Genomic DNA, 22,945 nt, shown 5'->3' with positions numbered 1-22,945 from the left:
AATAAGGTATTTGTATTATTTTTTATTAAATGTGGTACTTGTATTTGATGAAAATTATGCATTTTGATACTTAAAGATAACAATATCTAATATTTTTTAAATGTATTTGATAAACTAAATACAAAATTGAATAAATTCACGTTTAACACTATTTATTATATTAACGAAAAAATCAAATCTAATAATATTAGTAATTGATTTTCAATTAAACATTATTATCTTTTTAACACAAGTACCACATTTAAAAGTTTCAAATTCAGGTATCTTTTCTTACTTCAAAGCCGAATTTATATTGTAGCATTAATAGTGGTAGCTAAAGCCGAAAGAGCTTGTAATATGTCATTCGGAAATATCAAATTGCCCACGTGCTTGTAAATGATTGGTTGTAGCTGTTCTATTGTTTTGTAATTTTGAATAATAATAATAATAATAATAATAAATGGGCATATCATTTGAACCATCATGAAGTAAAACATTGAGAAATAAATGAAAATTCTCCAGTTATTAAGAAAAAAACATATGCCCTTCATGCACGCTAATTGGGTAGCAGACCAATGATTAAATCCTAAATCTGCGGCAAATTCTTTATCATAAACTATCTAAATTTCATCTCGCTTCCATCCTTGAGCATTAGTAGTAGCAAAAGCTTTATAATTTTTTAAATATATATATATATATAGCCAACATTGGTTTCATTTTATCCTCATTGGCCTTAGTGCTCTGCAGGAGATGTCGCCAACGAACTTTCTGTTGAGCAGAAAGAAAAGATTGCCGGTGAGTTTAAAGTGGTGTAGCCCCCGAGCAGGGATAATAATTACCGTCTGACAATATGAAAGACTTCTTAGAGCCCGAGTTTAATGGAATTATATTATGAAACTTCGACCCTACTCTGCATATTAACGAAACAATTTTAAGTCCTATTAAAATGAATATACATTTAAACCTTTAAATATATAACTAATTTTACGATTTGATGATGTAACTTATCGAGGCCAAAGAAAAGAATATATTAGGATGATCTTAAAATATATAATTTTTAGATACGCGACATCATTCATTTTAAAGATGTACAAATATTATTCTGCACGATATCATCTCCAGTTTAATTTCACTTTAACTAAAATAATTGAACTTTTGGAGGAAATGTTGAAACCATATGCCCCAAAAAGAATATAACCAAAACTAAATAAAATTTGAAAATATTTAAAAAATTAAAAAGAATTGATAAAAATCATAAGCACAAATTGAAAAAATTAAAATCAATTATTAAAAATCTAAAAAGAACACTAGTAAAAAATCAAAATTTGAAAAATTATAACCACTATGGTTTTATCAAATTCTAAAATTTGATTAAAAATTTAAAAATAGAAATTAAAAAGAAAAATTACATGCTTAAGAATTAAAAAATTAACTGCACAAAAATAAAACGTGATTTCAAATCAAAGAAATAAAAGACGATTAAATTTTAAAAGGATTAAAATGGTTCAAAAATTATAAAAGAAGAAAACATGTTTGTTTATTAATCTTTTTTTTTTTTTGAAATAAACTTCAGATTGAGCTTTATTTAAATAACTTCAGAACTACACAGATAGACTTAAGAAAAAGAAAGAAAAGGAGCCCAACTATAAGACTTGGCCCATCATAAGGAAAACAAAAACAAAATTAAAACGAAACCTAATCGCCTAGGAAATCGAAAAAGGAAACAAAAATCTGAAACATATTAATCTTTGCGTTTTACCTTAATCGGCACCAAATCCATTACCGTCTTGTCATTTCATCTATCTTTCATTCTTCAAGATGTTTTCAATTCATCCAAGGGCCTGCTTTAGTCAATCTGTTACCAACCCTTCTCAGACTCCCCTAATTTCGTTTTCTCCCCTTTCCTTGTTCAATCTAGTTCTCTCGCTTTTTCACTTTCCGCTTGTTTTTCTACAGTTTCAGGGACACTTCTGACCAGGTAAACTCCTTTATTTCTCTTCAACGTTTTATTTGCTAAGATATGCGCGAGACTATTTGCTAATCTTGGGATATGTTCAAATCTGCAATCCTTTAAGTTTAACAGTAGCTGATGAATGTCATGGATATATGCACTTACCAATGATTTGTCTGGGCTTTTTGTCTTGCAATTTCTTATTATTGATAAAAAGTATCCTTCAATAATAACTTTTTCCCATTGCATGTCAATGCCGATTTGGAGTGCTTTCTGACATGCGATTGCCTCCGCCGCAAAGGCTGATGTAACCCGTTGATGGATCTCCGAGCATGATAGGAGAACTGTACCCTCACTGTCTCTGGCCACTATTCCCACAGCCGATTTATTTTGTCTATCGTCATATGTTGCGTCGAAATTGATCTTAACAACCCGGTCATGTGGCTTTTTCCATTTGTTAACAGTTATGGAAATTTGTGGTTTGTTTTTATCAATCTCATTTAACTCTGATATGTAGCTATGAACTGATCTCCTTATTTCTTTTCCAAATTTACTCCCTTTTTTATGTACTCTATCATTCCTGTCTCTCCAGATAGCCCATAATGCACAACAAAAAATCCTACACTGTGATGCCGAGCTCTATGAAAATACCCAGGTTAGCCACTGTAAAAACTCCATCTGGTTATCTTGCAAACACTTATGATATGATAACTCTCTTCACACTGATGCTGAAACAGGATATTCACGGAAGAGATGATCCATATTCTCTGTTCCTGAGCCACACCGGGGACAAGCTATTGTGTTCATTAGCCTTTTAAGTAGCATATTAACTCGTGTAGCTAGGAAATTCCATGATATCTTCCACACTGTAATTTTTATCTTGGAAGGAAGATTCAGAAGCCATAATTTTTTTTGTAAAAGTCCTTGTAGTCGACTTGTAAAGCATAAGCTCTACGATCATCTTTGATGCCTTGTAATAGTTTGTAGGCACTACGTACTGTGTACTCGCCCGACGCTTCAGCACTCCAGACTTGGAAATCTTCATGTGGTTCTTCAGCCAGCGAAATACTAATAATCTTCTCGGCAACCTCCTCCGGAAAGGTAGACGCTATCAACTCCTTTTTCCATGTTCTACTACTTGAATCTATTAATTCCGCAACTTTAATATCATTCAAATTCGTAGTTAAAACTGGTAACCTGCCAAGCGATATATCTGGAATCCAATAATCACGACTTACTGAAATATTCGTACCTCTGCCCACCTTCCAGCATAATCCCTCTACTAGAACACCCTTAGTAGCCCAAATGCTTTTCCATGTATATGAAACATTATTCCCCAACTGTGAATTTAAAAAATCGACATTTGGAAAATATTTTGCTTTTAAAACTTGAGCTACTAAAGAGTTTGGATTGTTCAAAACTCTTCACCCCTATTTAGCTAGTAGCGAGGTATTGAATTGAGCCATATTTCTGAAACCCAAACCACCCTCTTCTTTAGGCCGACATAAGTACTTCCACTGACACCAATGGATACCTCTTTTCCCGTGCGCTTTCTGCCACCAGAATTTAGCAAAGATGTTTTCAATATCTCCACAAAGAGTCTTCGGTAATAAAAAGCACGACTTAGCATAGGTTGGAATGGTCTGCAGTATTGACTTTATAAAGACTTCCTTACCTCCTTGAGATAGCATTCTAGTACTCCAACCATCAATTCTAGTAGAAATCTTCTATTTTAAATGCTGAAAGGATTCTTTCTTACGTCTACTAACCACACTCAGAAGCCCTAAGTATCGTTCTATATTTGTTGAGATCCTTACCCCCAATATTGCCGAAACTTCTTCCATCTTTTCTTCTGAAGTATTTGTGCTAAAAAATATGGTAGATTTATTGAAATTAACGCATTGCCCAGAGCACTTTTCATATTCCTTCAAAAAAAATTTTAGCACCCTAGCACCCCTTGTCTGATGCTTCCCCGAACAAAATGCAATAATCTGCAAAATGTAAGTGTGAAATTTCTAGACTTCTTCTGCTGGCCTTTGCACCTTTTATCAATCCCGCTTTTGAAGCCATTCTCATAAAAAATGATAATCTCTCACTACAAATCAAAAATAGAAAATGACTCAGCCGGTCTCCCTGACGCAAGCCTCTAGATAGTGTAAAGATTCTTCCACTTCTTCCATTTATATTAATTGCATAGGACGTTGTGGAAACAAAATTCATAACCAGCTCCACCCAGTCGGTTGCAAAACCCATTCGTAGCATCACTTCTTTCAAATATCCCTACTCAACCCTATCATAGGCTTTGCTCATGTCAAGCTTTACTGCCATGTATCCTTTTTTTCCTATGCGCTTCTGTCGAAAAGTATGCAAAATCTCATAAGCTAGCAACACATTGTCAGTTATTAGCCTTCCCGAAACGAACGCACTTTGAGCCGCATCAATACATCTTCCAATTACTGCTTGGAGTTGGTTTACAATTGTTTTTGCTACCATTTTATAAATGACCGAACACAAACTAATGGGTCTAAAATTAACAATGCTTATGGGATTTGGGATTTTTGGAATCAACACTATGTCCGTTTGATTTAAAGTACCAATACTTGCACCATTATTTAAAATTTCCAAACAAAAATTTATTGTTTCCTTACCTATGATATGCCAAAATTTCTGAAAGAAAATTGCTGGAAAGCCATCATGTCCTGGTGCTTTTGTAGGCCCCATTCCTTTCAATGCCGCATACACTTCTTCTGCTGAATAAGTTGTCATTAGCTCTCTATTGACTTCTGTCGAAATTTTTTTCCTAATGCCCGTTAAGAGATAGGAAAAATCCCCAACTCCATTTGACGTGAAAAGCTTCTGAAAGTATGAAGTAGCTACTTCATTAATCTCACCAACTTCATTAGCTTCTCCTCCATCTTTCTCCAGCTTGGATATTGTATTTATGCGTCTTCGATATGTAACAAACCTGTGAAAAAAGCTGAATTCTTATCCCCTACTTTAAGCCAGTTTGCCCTTGCCCTTTGTTCCTAATAAACTTCATCTTTATCAATTTCCATATTCAGGTGAATCTTAGTGTCAATAATTTCTGCCATCATGTCGTCATTCCTCTCTTTTGCCATTAACATATCAAGTTGCTTCGTGAGTTTTTCCTTTAGCCTTCTCGTCCTTTCTTAATCATTCTCGCCCATACAATTAGGTTTGCTTGTAATCTTTCAAGTCTCTCAACTACTGTGCCTGTTCCTGATTCCCAAGATTCTTTGATTACTTTCTTGCACGTCTCCTCCATCAGGCACCACGCCTCAAATTTAAATTTTGAAATTCCCTTATGAATGTTTTCGCCATTTGTATTAAGAAGAAGTGGGCAATGGTTGGACATCGTATGGGGTAGATGTTTGACGCTACCTGCTGAAAAAAGATACTTCCATTTATCATTTATCACTCCCCTATCAAGTCTTTCTCTAATATTTGTTTACTGCAGATTTCCCCTTTCCCATGTAAACCACACTCCCGAATATCCCAAGTATTCTAAATGGTATTCTTCTAAAACCTCTCGAAAGGCGTGCATTCTACTCTCCTTAAAATCACCGCCTACCAACCATGGGCGACTCTTATCTTGCCCCAATTTCTTCAACAGATTCCACGAATCGCTCTTATTGTGGACATATGGAGAACCGTAGAACCCTGTAAATCTCCACTCTTCTTTAACCTTTTCTTCTTTAACCAAAACATCAATATGATTCCTAGAGAAACTTCGTAAACTAACTTCAGTATCTCATTTCTATGCTAAGCATAATCCTCCTCTCGAACCTTCTGCTTCAATATCAATTCCATTCATAAAACCGCAACTTCGTCTAACTTTTTCCATCCTTTGTTTATCAATTTTAGTCTCCATTAATAAGACCATTTGGGGATTGTGTTGCTTTAGAAAATAACGCAGCCTTCTTCCAGCCCGTGGACTCCCCAATCCACGAACATTCCAGCTTATAATTTTCATTGCGTCCGGTCGATTTGCCTGCTGGCAGCCATCGATCTCAAAAAGTCTTGAATATCAAGTTGCTCAGAATTGTCTACCATCACTTCTGAAAAGCCTTTATCGCATTCCTCTGAATTATCTTGTTCCAATCTTTTGATTCCATCTCTGTCTACATTTTCTTTATTACACCTTGTAAGATCTACATCCATGGACTTCCTCTTCCTCGTGTTATTCTCAGCCTTTTCTGTCATTACCGTGGCAATTGGTTGAGTTCTTGTCCAGTTTACCTTATTCTCATATTGGTTTTGATCCTTTTTTCCTGTACAATCGCTCAACTTCTCAGCTTCTCTTAACCCCGAAAAACTATCCTGCTCCTTTAGCACCTCCCCCCTCCCATCAATTCCTTATTTTCCTGTGACCCCCTCACCTCATTATTCTCTCTTTCAAATCTTCTTGTATTTTTTGGCGACACTCTTTCACCTCCAGTATAAGAACATTGAGCCCCCACCTGCTTCAACAAAACATTAAATTTCATACTTTCTTTTCCGATTAATTTTGATTCTGCTTTTAAGGCCAGCGAATAAGGAGGATTTTCACTGATTTTGTTTTTCCTTGCAGGTATTATCTGAGTGCAATTACTTAGCCCATGCCCCAATCTTCCGCATCCAAAACAGAACATCGGCAAATTTTCATATTTAAAAGGGACCCACACTTTACTAACATCATCAGTAGAGACAAAAATACCTCTTCGAAGTGGTCTCTGAACATCCAAGTTAATTCTAAGCCGACAGAAGTCTTCATTAATTTCAGATCTGAGAACCCCACCAATGTGGCACCAATTGAACACAATATAACTTTCTTATCAAACTCTGGAAAACACGAGTCAATTTTCATCCAAAACGTGATGAAATAAGCCTGATTTGATCTTTTTCCACCGCCTGACATAATCTATCAAATAGGATAATACTTTTTCGAAAAAGCCAAGGTCTCCCCTCCAAAATCATCTCCAGATCTTCTTCCAACTCAAAAACTATCAAAAATAAGTTTTGTCCCACCATCTGAATCTCAAACTTTTTCCTTGTCTTCCATATGCCTTTCATATGCGCCCTAAAACTTTCTGGGTTGTATAGTTTTTCTGTCCAGACTGTACATACAATGTAGGTTTAGAACTTGGTACTACCATCGAACCCTTGACTGATAACAGAACTAGTTCTTCTGTAAGAAGAGAGATCTCATCCCTCCCCTCTCGAACGTCACCACCGCTTTCCTCCATCCCAAGCCGCAACAGTTACTGCTTTCTCTAAGACTTTTAAGCAAAACACTCTTGGGAGCAGAGAGAGTTTAAGAGAGAAACCCTTAGAATTTGTATAGTTTATTAAAATTTTAATTTGTTAAGTAATGTAATTAAGTTTAGATATAAATAAATATATAATAAAATGTTTACATTTTTAAAAGTTGATGATGTGGTATTTTTATTATTAAAGCCTAAAAATTCTATATTTTAAGATTATCTTAATGAGATTTATTTTTTAAGGAAAAAAAATCAATTAAACCATATGTTGGAGCACTAATATTTGACATGACTGATCGTAAATGATTACATTGTTGAGAGATGATATTGGAACAACCAAGCCAACACATGGCTTAAACCAGTAATAACTACATTGTTAAGAGATGATATTTGCAAGGATTATTCACCGCATTCTTTCTACCCAAAAACAAAGTTAAAAATATTTTGATTAATAACTTATTAAATTATTATATTTTTGTTACACTTTATTATTTATCCTTTTACTGAAATTTTATAGAGTAATTTAATTTTAATTAGCTCTTTTGATTCACTTAAAACTTGTATTATTTTTATTTGCAATGTAAATTAGGTTTAAAATGTCATGTAGTGCACAAGAAATGCAAAATCTTCAAATAATAATTTCAATATTACATTACAGATGTCACAAAATAATATTCACTCAATTAAAAGGAAACCTTAATTCCTCTAAACACCATAAGATTACATGATATACAAACTATAATATCGAACTGTATAACACAAATTATTAACGTGTCAAAATTTACACCTAACTTGATAAAAATACGACTAACACAAGATGCATGAACACGGAATATCAATTTAAACTATAACCGAAACTTTCCAATCATCAATTAAACAGGTAGCAACGGTACGATACTTAACCGAAAATGGGCTTTGGGGTGCCTTTGTTCTTTTATGTTCAGCCGAATGGGTTGCCCCCACCGACAGAAGAGAAAGGCTGTGGGGTAGCCGGTGCCGAGAATCTACCGGCCACGTGTTGGTCAGTAGTTATGAAACCGTAGGATGATTCGCTGCCAATGCCTCCGGCTTGATGGCTGCAAATCAAAGAATGGAAAAAAGGGTAATGTTTGGGACGGCGGAGTTTAACTCGGTTGGTTCACACAAAATAAAAGAGAATTCATTCTATGAGAAATGAGAAACGATTTACCTCGACGACGGCAAGTTATCGGGCAATTGAGCTCCCAAGTATGGCCCTGTAAAGTTTTGTAGAGTTCAGAACATTAAAGGGAACGAAATAAATAAAAGGAAGTAAAAGTACCATTGCATTTTATCTCCTCTACTCAAAAAATTGACAAATTAATCTATCGAACTGCAAATTGATCTCTTTTGTTAAATATTTCATCCATTTCTGTTGTTAAAAATTGATTCTTGTATGTCATCATGAAGTATACATGACACGTCACATGTCACTGTCTGGTTATTCCATCAACCACATCAGTTTTAACAGTACAAATGGATGAAAGGAAAGACCAATTTGCTCTTTAATCTAATGTGCAAGGACTAGTTTGCCCATTTTTGAGTAGAGGCAAAATGCAACTCGACTCCTAGTACAGGGGCTTCCATGGTACTTTTACCAAAAGGAGGAATGAAAATGGTTTACTTTGTGGCAATGCTGAAGCATAGGGCAGTGACTGCGATGGCATTCCCGACGCATAAGGTAAAGATTGAGATGGCATCCATGCTGATGATGGTGTACCGCGGCTTGAAGTGCGTAATAGGCCAGAAGCAGGTGGCAAATTTGGTAGGGCACCTTGTAAGGAAGCCATAGAAAGGGGCTGCACCACAAGCAATAAGTTCGAGGGAAAATTATTGGGATTTCAACAAGGGAGAGTAGGTTTGGAAGTGTAGTTATTTGATAAGTTGATCGCATATATTCCAAATAATCAACCAGAAAATCCAGTTTAGTAAACTATGATCTACAGAGTCAAACACACAAAACAAGCATGGCAGCATTATAAACTGCCATACAACAGTCCTTAAACCCAAGCAGGATCAAATCAGTCTGGCACAAGCAGTAAAATAGTTCGAAAAGAAGTGAATAACGTACTGTTTGCGTTTGAGCCCGAGGTGCTTCACCACCAAGATCAAATGGGTTTATCGACCTTGATAACTGTGGAAAAGCAGACAGTGGCTGTAACACCAAAATGTATGGACAACTATAAGTGATTCATAAGTAAACTAGACATGCGGTTTAGTAAAGCAAGAATGATCTTGTGAATCTAGTTTTTCTAGGAATGTAATAGTACCGCTGCAGTATGATATTGCATGGTGAACCCCATGCCACGAGGCGGGGCCATTTGCCATCCTGGTGTAGGTGCAGGATAGGTAGGATAGGTTGCAGTAAATAGATCCTGCAAAGATGAAGAGGCTAACACAATTATCTCACGGCAGAAAGCTAAAAACCTACAATGTCCTTGGTCTAAAAAGAAATTACCGCAGGTAGTTCTTGTCTTCCACTTGCTTTTGTTTCTGTAGGTGGTCGCTGTGATGCAATGGCAGAAGTGACATCCTGGAAAGGTTTTGAGACAGCTTGAGGCCCCTGCATATGCGGGGAAGGAGCAAAATTCCATGGCTGCCAAAAAGATATGACATCAAATTAGGTGAACAAAAAGTCGATTATTCATAAAATATTGCAAATATAAGAACACTAGAAGACAAACACCTGACTGGTCGAGGCTCCATTAAGTTGTTGGCTAGTCTGACCGCCAGCTGTGGAGAAAAAATGAGTCTGTTGGTGCTGCATATTAGGCCATTGTCCAGCATTATTAACACCAATCTGGGAACTGCCACTGCTGACAGGCACTGTATGCGTTAGTCCAGGAGCAGCCGCCAGAGGACCAGTAGGAGGCAATGTTGAGAAATTGCCAACTGGTGCAGATGCAGGAGCACCAGCACCAAAAGGTATTGTTTGGATCTGTCCCGTAAATGCAGCAGTGGAAGGTGCCATATTCATATTGGCCGCATGAGCAGGCAACTGACCACCAACACCACTAGGTACTCCTGATAAATGACCAGGTACAGATACCGGAACTGACAATTGAGAAAGAACAGAGTCCAAAGTGTTCACATTAGAAGAAGTCTGAGAAACATTTGTCTGGGGGGAAACATCGAAAGAGGCCCAGTTCTCGTTGGTAGAAGAAGTTGGCTGCACAATGGATTGAGTCGCGGTAGTTTGTTGTGTCTGAGTAACCATAGGAGCTACTGGAGGTTCAGGATCAGCATCAAAATCAATTAAGCTACCAGTTGTCTCCAACTTGGCTTCTACTGGATTACCGCTGGAATGTCCTAAGCTGCTAGAAGACGCGGTTCTCTGCTAGTAGAAATCCTTCAGTAAGTTCATTTCCTTTATGTAACTTCAAGGTATAAATAATCATACAACAAACATCGCAAAAGTGTTGAAGCAGCAGAGTACCATGGAATCATAATCAAGTCATTATAACTCAGAAAATTATCATCATTGGCAGCATGGAATATCAATCACTATAGCTGGCATAGAATCATGTCCAGCACAAGCTACCAAGTAGTTCTAATAAAAGGTTTTCAACTACTATCGTATAGATGGGAATTATAAGGTCCAATTAAAAGTAGGATAAATACTCTGAATAGATCACCAAAAGAAAGGAGAAAAAGCAAATTCAAAAGGAATGAGAACCGTGCCAAGTGGTTAATTGTGGCAAAAGGTATCATGTTAACACTAAGGCTTTTGAAAGAATTTCAGAAAGGCATAACGGTAAGACATAAATAAATCACTTCGATGTTAAGTAAGAGGAAAAGCCTATCTTTTTGCGGGATCAGATCAAAAGAAAAAAAAAAGATTCGTGAATTAGACCAGAACATTAGAATAGTGTTTCCTAGCACATAGTAGAAACTACCTGCGTCTGAGGGCCATCGACAGTTCTGTCGCTATTTGCTTTTGGAGGTTCACTTACACGAAGGGGTATTACATTCTCACCCAAAATTTCTCTAACAGGACGAACCACTGGAGGACTGGATGACTCTTTTGGCCGCTCAGGTGATCTCCCTTCTAACTTGGGATCTCCATCAGATACTCTATTATCATCAGGTTTCCTCCCATTACCAAATCTATCTTCTCGGCGCCAGTCATTGATAACCTCAGGGCGAGCAGGGCTTCTTCTGTAATCACCATATTGTCGACTTTCTTGATCATATCCAGGACTTCGCTTTTCATCATAACCATATCTAGAATTTCTGTCATCATTTCTTCCCCCTGGACTGGACCTGTCACCGTATCGGCGATCATAGGTATCTTCATATGGTGGACTTCTAGACCCTCCCCGATATCCATCAGCCCTCCTACTTCCATAAACATCTTCCTTATCACCCTGCACAATGTACAATTCAGAACATTAAACAGCACTCTTCAGTTGCAGATTCGACAATATCAAGATATCTAAAACTCCCTCCCTAAGAAGCAGGGACCTAACCTATCTCACAACTTGATAACTGATTGACATGCAATGCAAATTAGGTACAGGGAAGTTCATCTTTACCATCTTTCCTCGTGGAGGCTTGTCATAGTTTCTCTCTCCACTGTATCTTCTATCCTCGTAGACATGCTTAATGAAGTCCCGAAGCCTCTCAACATTACTGGCAACAAAAATTTTGCCTCAAGACACAAAGAAACTAATAAAAGTACAAAATAAAGAATGGATATTTGAGTGATAACCTGCTGTCAGGACCAGAATTACGCTGAGGATCCCATTCTTTCATATAGATTTCTCTAGCGCGCTGCATGTAAGTGAAAGGAATGAGGGAAAAAATGAGAGCTGGAACATCATAGTGAGAGGAAAACTACACGTATAAAAAGAAGGAAGAGGAATTTATCTCTACCTGATTTCCACCTTCTTGAAGAGCAGTAACTTCTTGAGAAGTAAATTTAGCCATCGATACTGATTTAACTCTGTGTGTGAATTCCCGGCTGGAAAAAATTAAAACCAGGAGCCAGTTTTAGTAAACCGACTATCATTACAAAGGCAATTAAGTCTTGGATATAAGTTAATCAGCAGCCAAAAAGTAAATAAATCTTCATGTGCCAGAAAACTCTGAATACTTACTGTATTCCACTACAGGTGGTGCAAACAAATGTCCAGAAGTTTGTGCAAACATATTGAGGTCCCTGCTCAACTGACAAGTTAGCAAATAGCAAAACTGTAATAGAGAAAGTAAATGCACTCCATATTTTACACATGAAGGATATCACACTCAATTTCATATAAGGAAAATGTTGCAAAAAAAAACATATTTCAATTTCGAAAATTCGGAAGCAACATTATATGAGGATATTCGAACAATATTTTATCAAACAATCAACACTCCCCCAAAAGTTTAAGAGTGGAGATTCAAGCAACCATCATAACATTAACCAGGCTTTCTAATTGTAAAAAAAATTAAAATACAGTATTCAAAATATACAACCTAATGTAGTTTTATTTCATCAATCTAATGCAGGAGACAACAGTATAATCATCAAATAATCCAATGCAGTTCTCCGACTACAATCCTAGGATCAAAAAATAAACAAGAAAATCATACCAAACTATTGCAGTTAATACATCTTCGATTCTCCGGTTGTTTGAGAAGACCTCGAATTATCCGTTCATTTCTCTCGTCTTCCTTCACTCGACTCGCCATGACTTCCTTCCTATATCAGGATAATATAGGCCAAAATAGAAAAAAAAAATTTAAATGAAAAAATAGTTAAAAAATTAGTAAGTCGACATGAAATTTCTCCAAATTATCATTTTCACACACAAAAAAATTAATTAATTTCAAATTTCAAACCAAATTAACTCCAAATTTGCGTCTTCTACATTATTATCATTACACTGATTAAGCAAAAGTATACAATCAAAAATTTTCCAGCTAATCAAACAAATTAAAGAAAAATAAAACACAATAATAATAATTCAACTAACCAAAAGCCACGGATCTGAACAAGCAAAGCAACTTAAAACCACAAAACAGCAGAAAAACATCAAATAAGTACGTGTTTGGAACCCTAGAAAAGTTTACACCAAGAAAAAGGAAACAAAAGGACTTACCTGGAATCAAAGAGAAAATAAAGCAAAAGCTTGTCTTAAACTTTAAACGAGGCTTTTAAAAAAATCAATTCCGATCCAACGCCAAGAATATTATGTAAAAACAATTAATAGAGAAATTATTTAAGAAAACACACGAAATTAAATATAAAGAATAAAATGAAAAATAGATATATATATATATATATATATATATATATATATAAATTTGTAGATCTTTGAAATGGTGTGTTCGTAAGAAGCTACGGTACAGCTAAGAACTTAAGAAAAAAAGAAGAAGAAGAAAATTAGGAGAAAAAAATGGCTGCTGTAATTTTTTTATTGATTTAATGAGTATATTTAAGAGAGAATTTAGAAAGAGAGAAATTCGGGATTTAATTAATTAATGTTAATTAATTATTACTTTTTCAGAACAAAAGTGAGAAAAGAGGAAAGGCTTTGTCGCCGTGCAGTTGCCCTTTTTGACGGTATTATGGATTTTTTTTGGGTTTTATTTTACGGGTAAACTACATTATGGTCCCTTAATTATTAGTAAATATACATTTTTGTCATCTAATTATGAAAAATTACAATTTAATCTTTCAGTTATTTGAAATTTATCATTTAAGTCACCACTCTGCTAATTTGTTAATGGATGTCAATGTGAGATGTTGAGTCACTACTCACTATTATGCAAATATATTTGGGTAAAGTACACTGTTAGTTAATCAATTATTAGTGGCATAATTGCCAACAAGGGTACGATGTAGCTTACCCAAATATATTTGAGGAATAGCAACTTAACTGCCATGTTGATGCCCGTTAGCAAATTACCAAATCAATTTCAAATAATTAAGTGACCAAATTGTAATGTTTCATAATTAAATAACTAAAGTGTATATTTACTAATACTTGAGTGACTATGAGAGTAGTTTACCTTACTTTTTATTTTTACCATTAAAATCTATTAAATTCTTTTTTAGTATTTGTTTTAGGAAAAGAAGATATACAATAATTCTTTTATAAATTAAAATTTTCATTGTTAACACATTAAAAATTAGGAGTTAATTGCAAAGGACGCTCTCAAACTATAATTGAAATTCAAAATTAGCTCTCAATTTTTAATATGTTTTAATTGAACCCTCAAGAATCATGGTCATAATAAAAAATAGCCCTTACAAATTTTAAAAACACTATGTTTGACATAATAGATTTAAGTTATTTATGCTACCAGATCCACGAGTTTTAAATGTAACTTCACATTCAAGTTGATGGAAAATTTTGATCGATATGATACTGATTCTTTAAATACTCTTTTAGAATATTTTTAAAGTTTAGAGATTAATTTAGAATTTAAATATAGTTTGGATACCTCTAATGAAATTAACCCAAAAACACAAGGTCCAATTCTACTGCCAATCCCTATATTTGAATAAAATTTGAAATTTAGTCTTTATACTACAAAATTAAAATTAAACATTCTTAGTTTTCAATTTTGAAATCCGTTAACCTTTTCTTACCAAAATTTTTCATTAATATGATTATACAATTATACCAACTTCACAACAATTTTCCAATTTGATACTTAAATTTTGATTCCGTTAAAATATTAATTACATAATATTTGAAATTATAATTCAAATAATAACACGCATCATACTTTTTAACAGAATCCAAAAGGGGAAAAAAAAAACACTATAAATAGGGGATAAATGTTTTTTTTTTTTCTCTTAGGCTTTTCATTTTTCTTGCTCTTGTTTTCGGCTTTGTACTTTAAAAAGGGTTTTCATTTAGTTTTGTTGGTTTCTTTGTTCTTAAGAAAGCCCTTTGGCAAAAAGAAAGAAGAAGAAAACCCAACTCCATACAGATTTATTTATCACTAGATTTAATTGTTTTTAAATATTTATTTATTCTGTTTATAAAAATTTAAATAGTAATAAAAGATAATTACTATTAATTAAACATAAAGTTTATGGTGATATGAATTAAACCCGGATTCCGAACCTACTAATGGCAGTCGCCTGCCATCCCTGGAAAGTAACCGGTTAGTTCTCGAGCCCATGCTTCATTCGGTCACAAACTATGTCAAGAAAACTGCAGAAGAAATGAACAATGAATGCAGAATATAACAGTTCAAAGGATGAATAATAATAATTCATGTTATATGAATCTTGTAACACGTTCATGTAATGTATTCATATCGTGTAACCATGTCGTATCTAGAGTTGCTCGTGCCTCTCGCTTATCGTTGTTTTTGCTTGCAGGTATTTCAGATAGAATACTGGGTGATCAAGCAGCTCGGAGATCGCTGGTTCTTCAATCTTTCGCCTTTTATTGCTTATATGTAAGTCTACAACATTCAATTTACAATATTATTATTACAGTAATGATTATATATATGATGGATACATTGGTTATATATATCAAGATATGATCGAGCTACTTGAGTTCGATTTGAAAAAACTTCAACTAAATTCGGTAATTATCGAACCAAGCTCAACCTCGAGCAGCTTGAGCTATCAATTGAGCTGAATTCAAGCTTTGTAATAATACTCGCCCCGAACAGCTCACGAGCTTTATCGAGTATTTCATTTTTAATATATATTTTATATATCTTATTATCATTTACATTATTACTCTTGATATGTATTATTAACCCTAAACTTAATTATCAAGCCAAACTCGAGCTTGAGTACAAAATTTATAGAGAATTTAATTGAGCTCGAGTAACTTGATTATATCTCAAGCTAAGTATCCAACTCCGAATTTCAAGTCAAGCTTAAGCTTGCCAATATTCGGGCTCGGTTCGGCTCAATCACACCCTATTCATATAAATATGTAATTGATGGAAGACATGTCTGTCATAAAATTACAGGGAAGTGAAGTATTAATGAGGAAACCGAGAATAACTCTGTGTTTAATCTAGTAGGTTCATCTAATTATGACATTAAGTTCGAGTTTTCAGATCTTAAAACTTCTTTTGTAATTAATCTGTATAACCAAAAAATTAAGAGGTAAACTAAACAAGTTGAGCTTGAAACATCCAAATATTAATAAAGAAGAATATGGCTATGATTTTTATATACCTTTTTAAGTATATTTACGAGCAATCTCCGCTCTTCAAACTTTGAAGAAGATCCAAATATCCAAAACATTCGGGAGTTATGTACCTGCAATAAACATTAGAGACAAGAAAACATCAATGTGTAGGAACACGAAGCAAGGAGCACTATTTTTTGCGCGGGTGTGCGTACAAATTGTAAATATAATAAAGAAGAAAGTTACCCGTGTCGGAACAGGAAATCGATTATGACGATGTTGCAATTGGTCTTGAAAAAATCTGTCCTTTTTATGATATTAGCAACATGTTTCACAGGGATCAACTTGAAGCTTTCTACCTCTCCATCTGCCATATATATATGTATGAAGTCATGAAAGTCCCATCAAAGGTGAGATAAGTTCATTTGAAGTATTACTAGTCTGATAAAAATCTCCGAAACAATTTAACATATTAACAAAATTTGAAACTTTTGTCTAGTGTATGTTTCGACAGATGGTAGAATTGTGCTTTGATGTACTTACCTTGATTATTTGGTACAAAACTTTCGGGGAGTTTTAAATCATAAGTGAATAGAACATCTCGCTTGAATCTGTGCCCATCGATATCTGAATATGAAACAGCACCAACCGATATAGCTCTGTATGAGGAACATAATCGGTTAAGAGCCTTTCAATATATACCGAGCAAAATAAACTGCATCAAGCCATAGATATCGACCTAACGAGGTTCAACTTCCAAGCCGATATAGGATATGCAAGATCTATTAATATTTATAATAAAACGAAATACGGACCTACTGGATAGGGTTCTTGGTATTCCGGCTTCCTCTTCACATTCCTTGATAAGATTCTCCCCACAAGCAATTCCATGAGGCTATAACCAAAGACAAAAAATTTCACCATCAAATAAGTTACAATTGTCGTAATTGTATTACCTGATAAAAAAGCGACATAAAGAAAAAAAGAACGCTTTCACCACTTTTCTGAAACTATTAGAAACTCCATAGATTGAACCATTTTCTTGACTTTCATTATAAACATAAAGTCGGATACTCAGATTCATCCTTTAATATGAAAATTTTTCCTTGTTATGCACATTTAGTTTGTTTCGTCACAGATAACTCGCGGATGTTAACTGTTCTAGAACTACAACTTGGTAAAGAAGCAAGTTTTTACAAACCAGTCCTCCAGCAACTAGATGATCAAGCATTCCAGGAAAAGTAGACTTCACGAGACTCCTCTTTCCTAGCCATAGAAATTTTTGCTCGTCTTTTTCAACATATCCGTTCATGTGAACACCATAAGCCTATGGATTCAGAAAAGAAACATTTCAGCTTCTAATATTGTGAAAGTTTCAGTAATGGAAGATAGGTGATAGCATCCCGATATGCAAATCCTATAGGGAAAAACACACCTTTATTCCGAAATAAGGTGCAGCGGCACGCTCAAGGGAGAAAAAAACCGGGGCACCATACGATGATGTCACAGGGAACAACTGTTTAACATCAATAATAAAACAATCGTTCCATAAAATAAAATCCCTACAAGAAAATGTAAACTCCAAGGACCTTTGATCGATTTAATCGGAAAATAGGCATCAAGAGATCCTAAAGATAAAAGGGCAATTGATTTCCGGCATTTTAAAAGCAAGTACACAAAAAAGACGATAACATCGTAATAAATCAACTTCTAATTCCTTACATTCAATTTCAAGCAGTACCTCATTCCTTATACCTGGAATCAATTCATTTTCAGCTAAGCATTTGATCACTTCTCCTACAGCTCTAGTTCGATCATCGGCCGATTTTAATGATTGATGCAACATCACTTTACCTCCATCACAATTATCTTTAGATAATATAAAAACGTCCTCAAAACTCCTTAAATTTTCAGCAAAACTGCACATTAATTACAAAAAATATCATAATTAGCCTAGCTAACACATTCTTTTAATTCACATTAGTCTAATAATTAAGTCTTAGAAATAAAGAAAAGCATAAAAAGAATTCACCCTTTATGTATGTAGCCAACAATTTGGTCTTCGACAACAAAAGGAAGGAACTCAGATTGCAATTCCTGTATTTACAAACAAACACCCCAATTTGAAAATAAATAAATAAATAATTTCTGTTTGGTTGCCAAGAAAAAGTTTTATATAGAATTTGGAATTTAGAAGGTGAGAGAGATGCTCACAGCGCCACGGTTGCAAGCTTTGATTTTATCGAAGAAACCTCGGAGATTGGAAGAATCGTTGGGATTAAACTCCGGTTGAGAGACGCGAACGACGTCGTTCCAAGAGAAAGTGGGAGTGGAAGAGGCGGCGCCGGCAGAAACTTCGGTTGAAGCTGAGACAGAACGGAGATTTGTGGGTTTCATTGGGCGAGCGAAAGGAGAGTGAAAGAGCGGAAATGAATGTATTAAACTGCCGGGAAACGGCCGAGGGGACCGGGCGGCGCGGCAAGATGAGATTGAGAATCGGAATTTAGCAGTGCAGCAGCTGGCCATTGAAGCGCCGCCGGCGAAGCTTGCATTTGGGGGGGGGGGGAACGCGATGGAAGATGGATGGATTGTCGGCGGAGGTAAACTGTGAAAAGAACGTTGCGAACGACACCGTTAAAGAAAATCAAACATTTTGGTTAAATTTTCTCGTTGGTCCATGGTCAATTGGTCATGTTATCCGACAAAATCCGAAGTTTTGTCTGAAATATGTGAGAAAAATTTTTTTGATCTATTTTGGGTCGAGATTGGGCTTCATCAGTTTAAGCCTATCCTGTTTTATATTTTTTTAATATATTTTTATTTTGTTTTGGGTTGAGCTATCTGTTAAAGTCTAAAAGTTTATTCGAAATTTGGAGAATTTGAATAAAAGTGTAAATTTCAAGTTTGGATTAAAAAATAGAACTATTTAAAATATGGGTCGAGATTGAGCTTCAAAATACAATGCCTAATTTGTTTTATATTTTTTAAATATTTTGAGTTAAGTTATTTGGTAAAGCCTAAAAGTTTGCTCAAAATATAAAAGGGTTTGGACAATAATGTAAAGCCCTAAGCTTGAAAAAAAAAGTTCTATTTAAAACATGAGTCAATACTAAACTTCAACGTTCAAAGCGTCGCTTGTTTTTATACTTTTGAATTTTTTTTTTATTTTCATATATTATGCAATTTATTTCATACAAATTTAAATATATAGTAGTACAATACTATGTAAACATAAAGCAAAATTATGTTAAGTTTTCTAAATTACAAAATAATAAAAGGAAAGCTATTTAAAATGTTTAATTAAAAACAAACTATGTTAGTCATTTATAATTACGAGTGGGTTTGAGTAAAATCATAAATCTATATTCTAAGTTAATCTAGACTTGAACAAACATAAAGTATATTAATATCACACATGGGCCCGACCTGAACTTGAATAGGCTCAGGCCATGAACACCTATACATAGACCAGTCAATTAGTTCAGTATTCTGTTCAAGTTGGTCTTGGATCAGATCAATTTAGATTAATATTTGTCACGTCGAGCTGTCCAGTTCATAAACACCTTTAGTCTTTATATTACATGTAAGTCGTGGATTTAGTTCTAATTTGATAATTTTTAGTGTTTGTATTTTTAGAAATTTAAAATTTCAATGTTGTCTTGAATTATAGTTGTTAAATTCATTAAGTGAAATTATATTATTTCTAAATTTATGTCACAAACATGTTATCACACGTGCAACGTAAACTTACTATTTTCACATAGTACACACCAAAAAAAATCATGTCATTTTGTTCAGTGGATTTAATGACTACAATTTTGAGTCAACACTGAAATTTCAAAATTTGAAAAGTTTAGAGACTAAACAATGATCAAATCGAAAATGAAATTGACCTAATGAATTTAACTACTATTATTTTGAAATAGGATTGTAATTTTATAAATTAAAAATACAATGACTAAAATAATCATACATATATATACAAAGACTAAATCCAATGCGTATGCACAATATAAAAACTAATAAACATTTGACGTTAAACGGAGAATCAATATATTTAACTTAATTACGATACGAATATCATATAAAAAATCATTATAATTTAATCTTTATTAATTTTGAAAGTGAACAAATACGATACTAAAATTTTTCGTCAATTATACATACTAATTAAATCTATTTATAATATATTTACTTTTTAATATGTTATTAATTAAAATAAATAAATTATACTATTAACCCATGCACCGTAGTGAAAGAAAACTAATATAAATATAAAGAGATGTGATAAAGTCAAAACCTTGGCAAAGGATTGAAGTTAAACGTGTTGGACACCATTAATACCAGCAAAATTTCATGTAGTTTAACAACTCTTTCAATTTTCAAATCAACCTTTTAATCATACTTTTATAATAAAATAAAATAATGCAAATTCCAAATTGGAATTTGAAAGCTTTGCACAATAGAATTGCAACAAGTAACTTCAAAACAACTTGCCTCAATCTCCATTTCAGTTGGAAAATGGAATACTAATTTTATAAAGAGATTTAATTAATTAATATTATATTAATTTAAAATATGAAAATGTTATCGAAAATTTGAACGTTACACTAAATTCGGGGTTAGGATTTGATACATTAGTGTTGAAAATTTTATTTCATAATCAGTCTTAAAACTTCGTCATGTGTATTTTTTAAAATATTTTATTATACATTTATAGGTATTTGTCAATCTTTAATTTTACCCGTGAAGTTTAAAAATCATACTGATGATGTACCAAAGCTTTTTCCTTAAATTCGATCCAAATTTACATCATATTCACTCCTCAAATACAAAGATTTAAGTTTTGTTTAAGTTACAAGTAGTTAGATGAACATGATGTAGTGATGGAACGTGAAATTAAATTTATTTTATTCAAAATTTTAAGGATTAATTTGGTGAGAATTTTCAATAATTTAAAGATATAGTTAAAATTTTTGCAAAAAAGTTAAAGGAGAATTTTCGAAAATTTTACAAGGTTTTTGCTAAAATTGTCAAAATTTTATAGGGCTTAATTGAAATTCTCAAAATGCATTTTATAAAGTATAGGGTTAGATAACTATTTAGAGCCTGAATTTAATAATAATCTCGTATTGGGCTCGACTTTTTATTGTTTAAATTAGTCTCGAATTTGATAATTATTCTTATATTGGGTTTAAATTTTTTTTCCAAGTTAACCTTTGAACTTAATAACTGTTTCTATATTGGGGCTTGAATTTGACAATTACCCTACATTGAAATCTGAACTTTAAGTTTTTAATGAAATATTATGGACTAACTTCGACAAAAAAATTAGGCTCTAATACTGAAACAATAGTCTAGTCCAAAATTAATTTGGATAGAAAAATTAAGTCTCAATTTAAGAATAATTGTGAAATCCAAGTTTCAAAAAGTAATTTAACCTATAATATAATATAACTTAACTGTACATATTGTAGAAAAAACTCTACGTAATTCCTGCTGATTTCAAGTAGTTGAACTACTCCTTCAAATTCCAAATCAAATTTTCATCATAATTTTATAATAAAATAAAAACAAATGCAAAAAGCTTGCAAAAATTGACGATTTATCATACGTAATTTCAAAACAATTTGCGTCAATTTTCATTTTAAGTTAGAAACATGAAATTTTGTTCAATTATTCTCTAAAACGTAAGAATAAGGATAAAATGTGATATAAATATCTCTACGCATTTAGTTTTTATAATTCAAAATTTTGATTTAATTATTAACACTGATAATATTTTAGTTAAATTCAAATTCATTATAGTACTATTTTCTGTAATTATATGATTATTAAGTGAGTAATTTATTTCATTTTAAAATGTTACACTAATAAATTTAATCAAAAATTAACAGTATTAGTAGTTAAACCTAAATTGTAAAATCTAAAAATAAAAGATTAAATTCTAAAATTTTAAAAATATAGACACTTATGATTGTTTTAACCACGGAATAAATAAGGTTTAGAAGCCATTTTACTTTACTTTTTTTTAAGAATAGTTTAGTGTTTAGGTTCGAATATCATTATATGTAATTGATGTATGAGTCTTTAATCCTATCATATGTATATGTCATGTATGTACTTTGTCTAGATTCTTTAATGTTTTGTTCGGTTTTTCATCCATTGTGCTTTTGCACAATGTTGTTTGAATTGGACTGGACTGATTGAACCAATAATCAATTGAGGGATTGGTTTGGAATGTGACTTTGAATTGGTCTGATCGGGAATTGATATGAACCAGTTGAACTGATTAAAAAATTGGTTAAACAGATGGTTGAATCGGCTAAAAACAGATATTTTTTTAAAATTTTAAATAATTTTTTAATAAATCGATTGGACCAACCAATTAGTAGCTTAATTGGTTCGACTATCGATCGAGTTTAAAAAAACTTTTGTATTGATTTGATTTTACAGTGCAGTTTTTACCATACTTGATGATATTAACCTTATCTATTTTTTTTAATAAGGAGGTAAAATACAATCTATCTCTTAATAGAGGGGCCTCTATGTTAGTTTTACCATAGTTGATGGTATTAACCTTATCTATTTTAAAGACATGTGTACGGTATAAAACGGTGTCGCTGGACGCC

General features: G+C 33.3%; 2 protein-coding genes and 1 long non-coding RNA gene across 7 annotated transcripts; 1 reads left to right on the top strand and 2 right to left on the bottom strand.

The window, feature by feature from the left end:
- Positions 1-1,747: 1,747 nt before the first annotated feature.
- Positions 1,748-7,243, top strand: LOC105792887 (uncharacterized). Its single transcript, XR_008198890.1, has 4 exons — positions 1,748-2,393; positions 2,523-2,585; positions 2,668-3,031; positions 6,522-7,243. It is a non-coding gene; the product is annotated as an uncharacterized LOC105792887 (long non-coding RNA).
- Positions 7,244-7,821: 578 nt separating this feature from the next.
- On the bottom strand, positions 7,822-13,467 carry LOC105792886 (probable ADP-ribosylation factor GTPase-activating protein AGD14). 5 transcript variants are annotated; one of them, XM_052634621.1, is made up of 14 exons: positions 13,299-13,466; positions 12,790-12,898; positions 12,312-12,373; positions 12,088-12,175; positions 11,924-11,985; positions 11,748-11,844; positions 11,109-11,579; positions 9,899-10,546; positions 9,671-9,808; positions 9,483-9,587; positions 9,284-9,367; positions 8,837-9,011; positions 8,384-8,429; positions 7,822-8,270 (listed from the first exon to the last, which is right to left on the bottom strand). In XM_052634621.1, exons 2-14 carry the CDS (start codon positions 12,886-12,888, stop codon positions 8,135-8,137), a joined length of 2,211 nt encoding a protein of 736 aa, XP_052490581.1. In that variant the 5' UTR covers positions 12,889-12,898; positions 13,299-13,466; the 3' UTR covers positions 7,822-8,134. The 5 variants fall into 5 exon arrangements, with proteins under 5 accessions (XP_052490581.1, XP_052490582.1, XP_052490583.1 ...); XM_052634622.1 differs by having other exon boundaries at positions 9,284-9,346; XM_052634623.1 differs by lacking the exon at positions 8,837-9,011 and having other exon boundaries at positions 13,299-13,467.
- Positions 13,468-15,400: 1,933 nt separating this feature from the next.
- On the bottom strand, positions 15,401-19,004 carry LOC105792885 (nudix hydrolase 20, chloroplastic). Its single transcript, XM_012621720.2, has 10 exons — positions 18,528-19,004; positions 18,346-18,410; positions 18,055-18,232; positions 17,749-17,829; positions 17,515-17,640; positions 17,129-17,208; positions 16,857-16,972; positions 16,560-16,680; positions 16,361-16,444; positions 15,401-15,624 (listed from the first exon to the last, which is right to left on the bottom strand). Exons 1-9 carry the CDS (start codon positions 18,837-18,839, stop codon positions 16,375-16,377), a joined length of 1,149 nt encoding a protein of 382 aa, XP_012477174.1. The 5' UTR covers positions 18,840-19,004; the 3' UTR covers positions 15,401-15,624; positions 16,361-16,374.
- Between the last annotated feature and the right edge of the window lie 3,941 nt (positions 19,005-22,945).

The sequence above is a fragment of the Gossypium raimondii genome, chromosome 8, assembly GCF_025698545.1.
Source record: "Gossypium raimondii isolate GPD5lz chromosome 8, ASM2569854v1, whole genome shotgun sequence".
NCBI classification, from domain to species: Eukaryota; Viridiplantae; Streptophyta; class Magnoliopsida; order Malvales; family Malvaceae; genus Gossypium; species Gossypium raimondii.
Note: the sequence above shows the minus strand (reverse complement) of the source record. Positions and strands in the feature narration are given on the sequence as shown.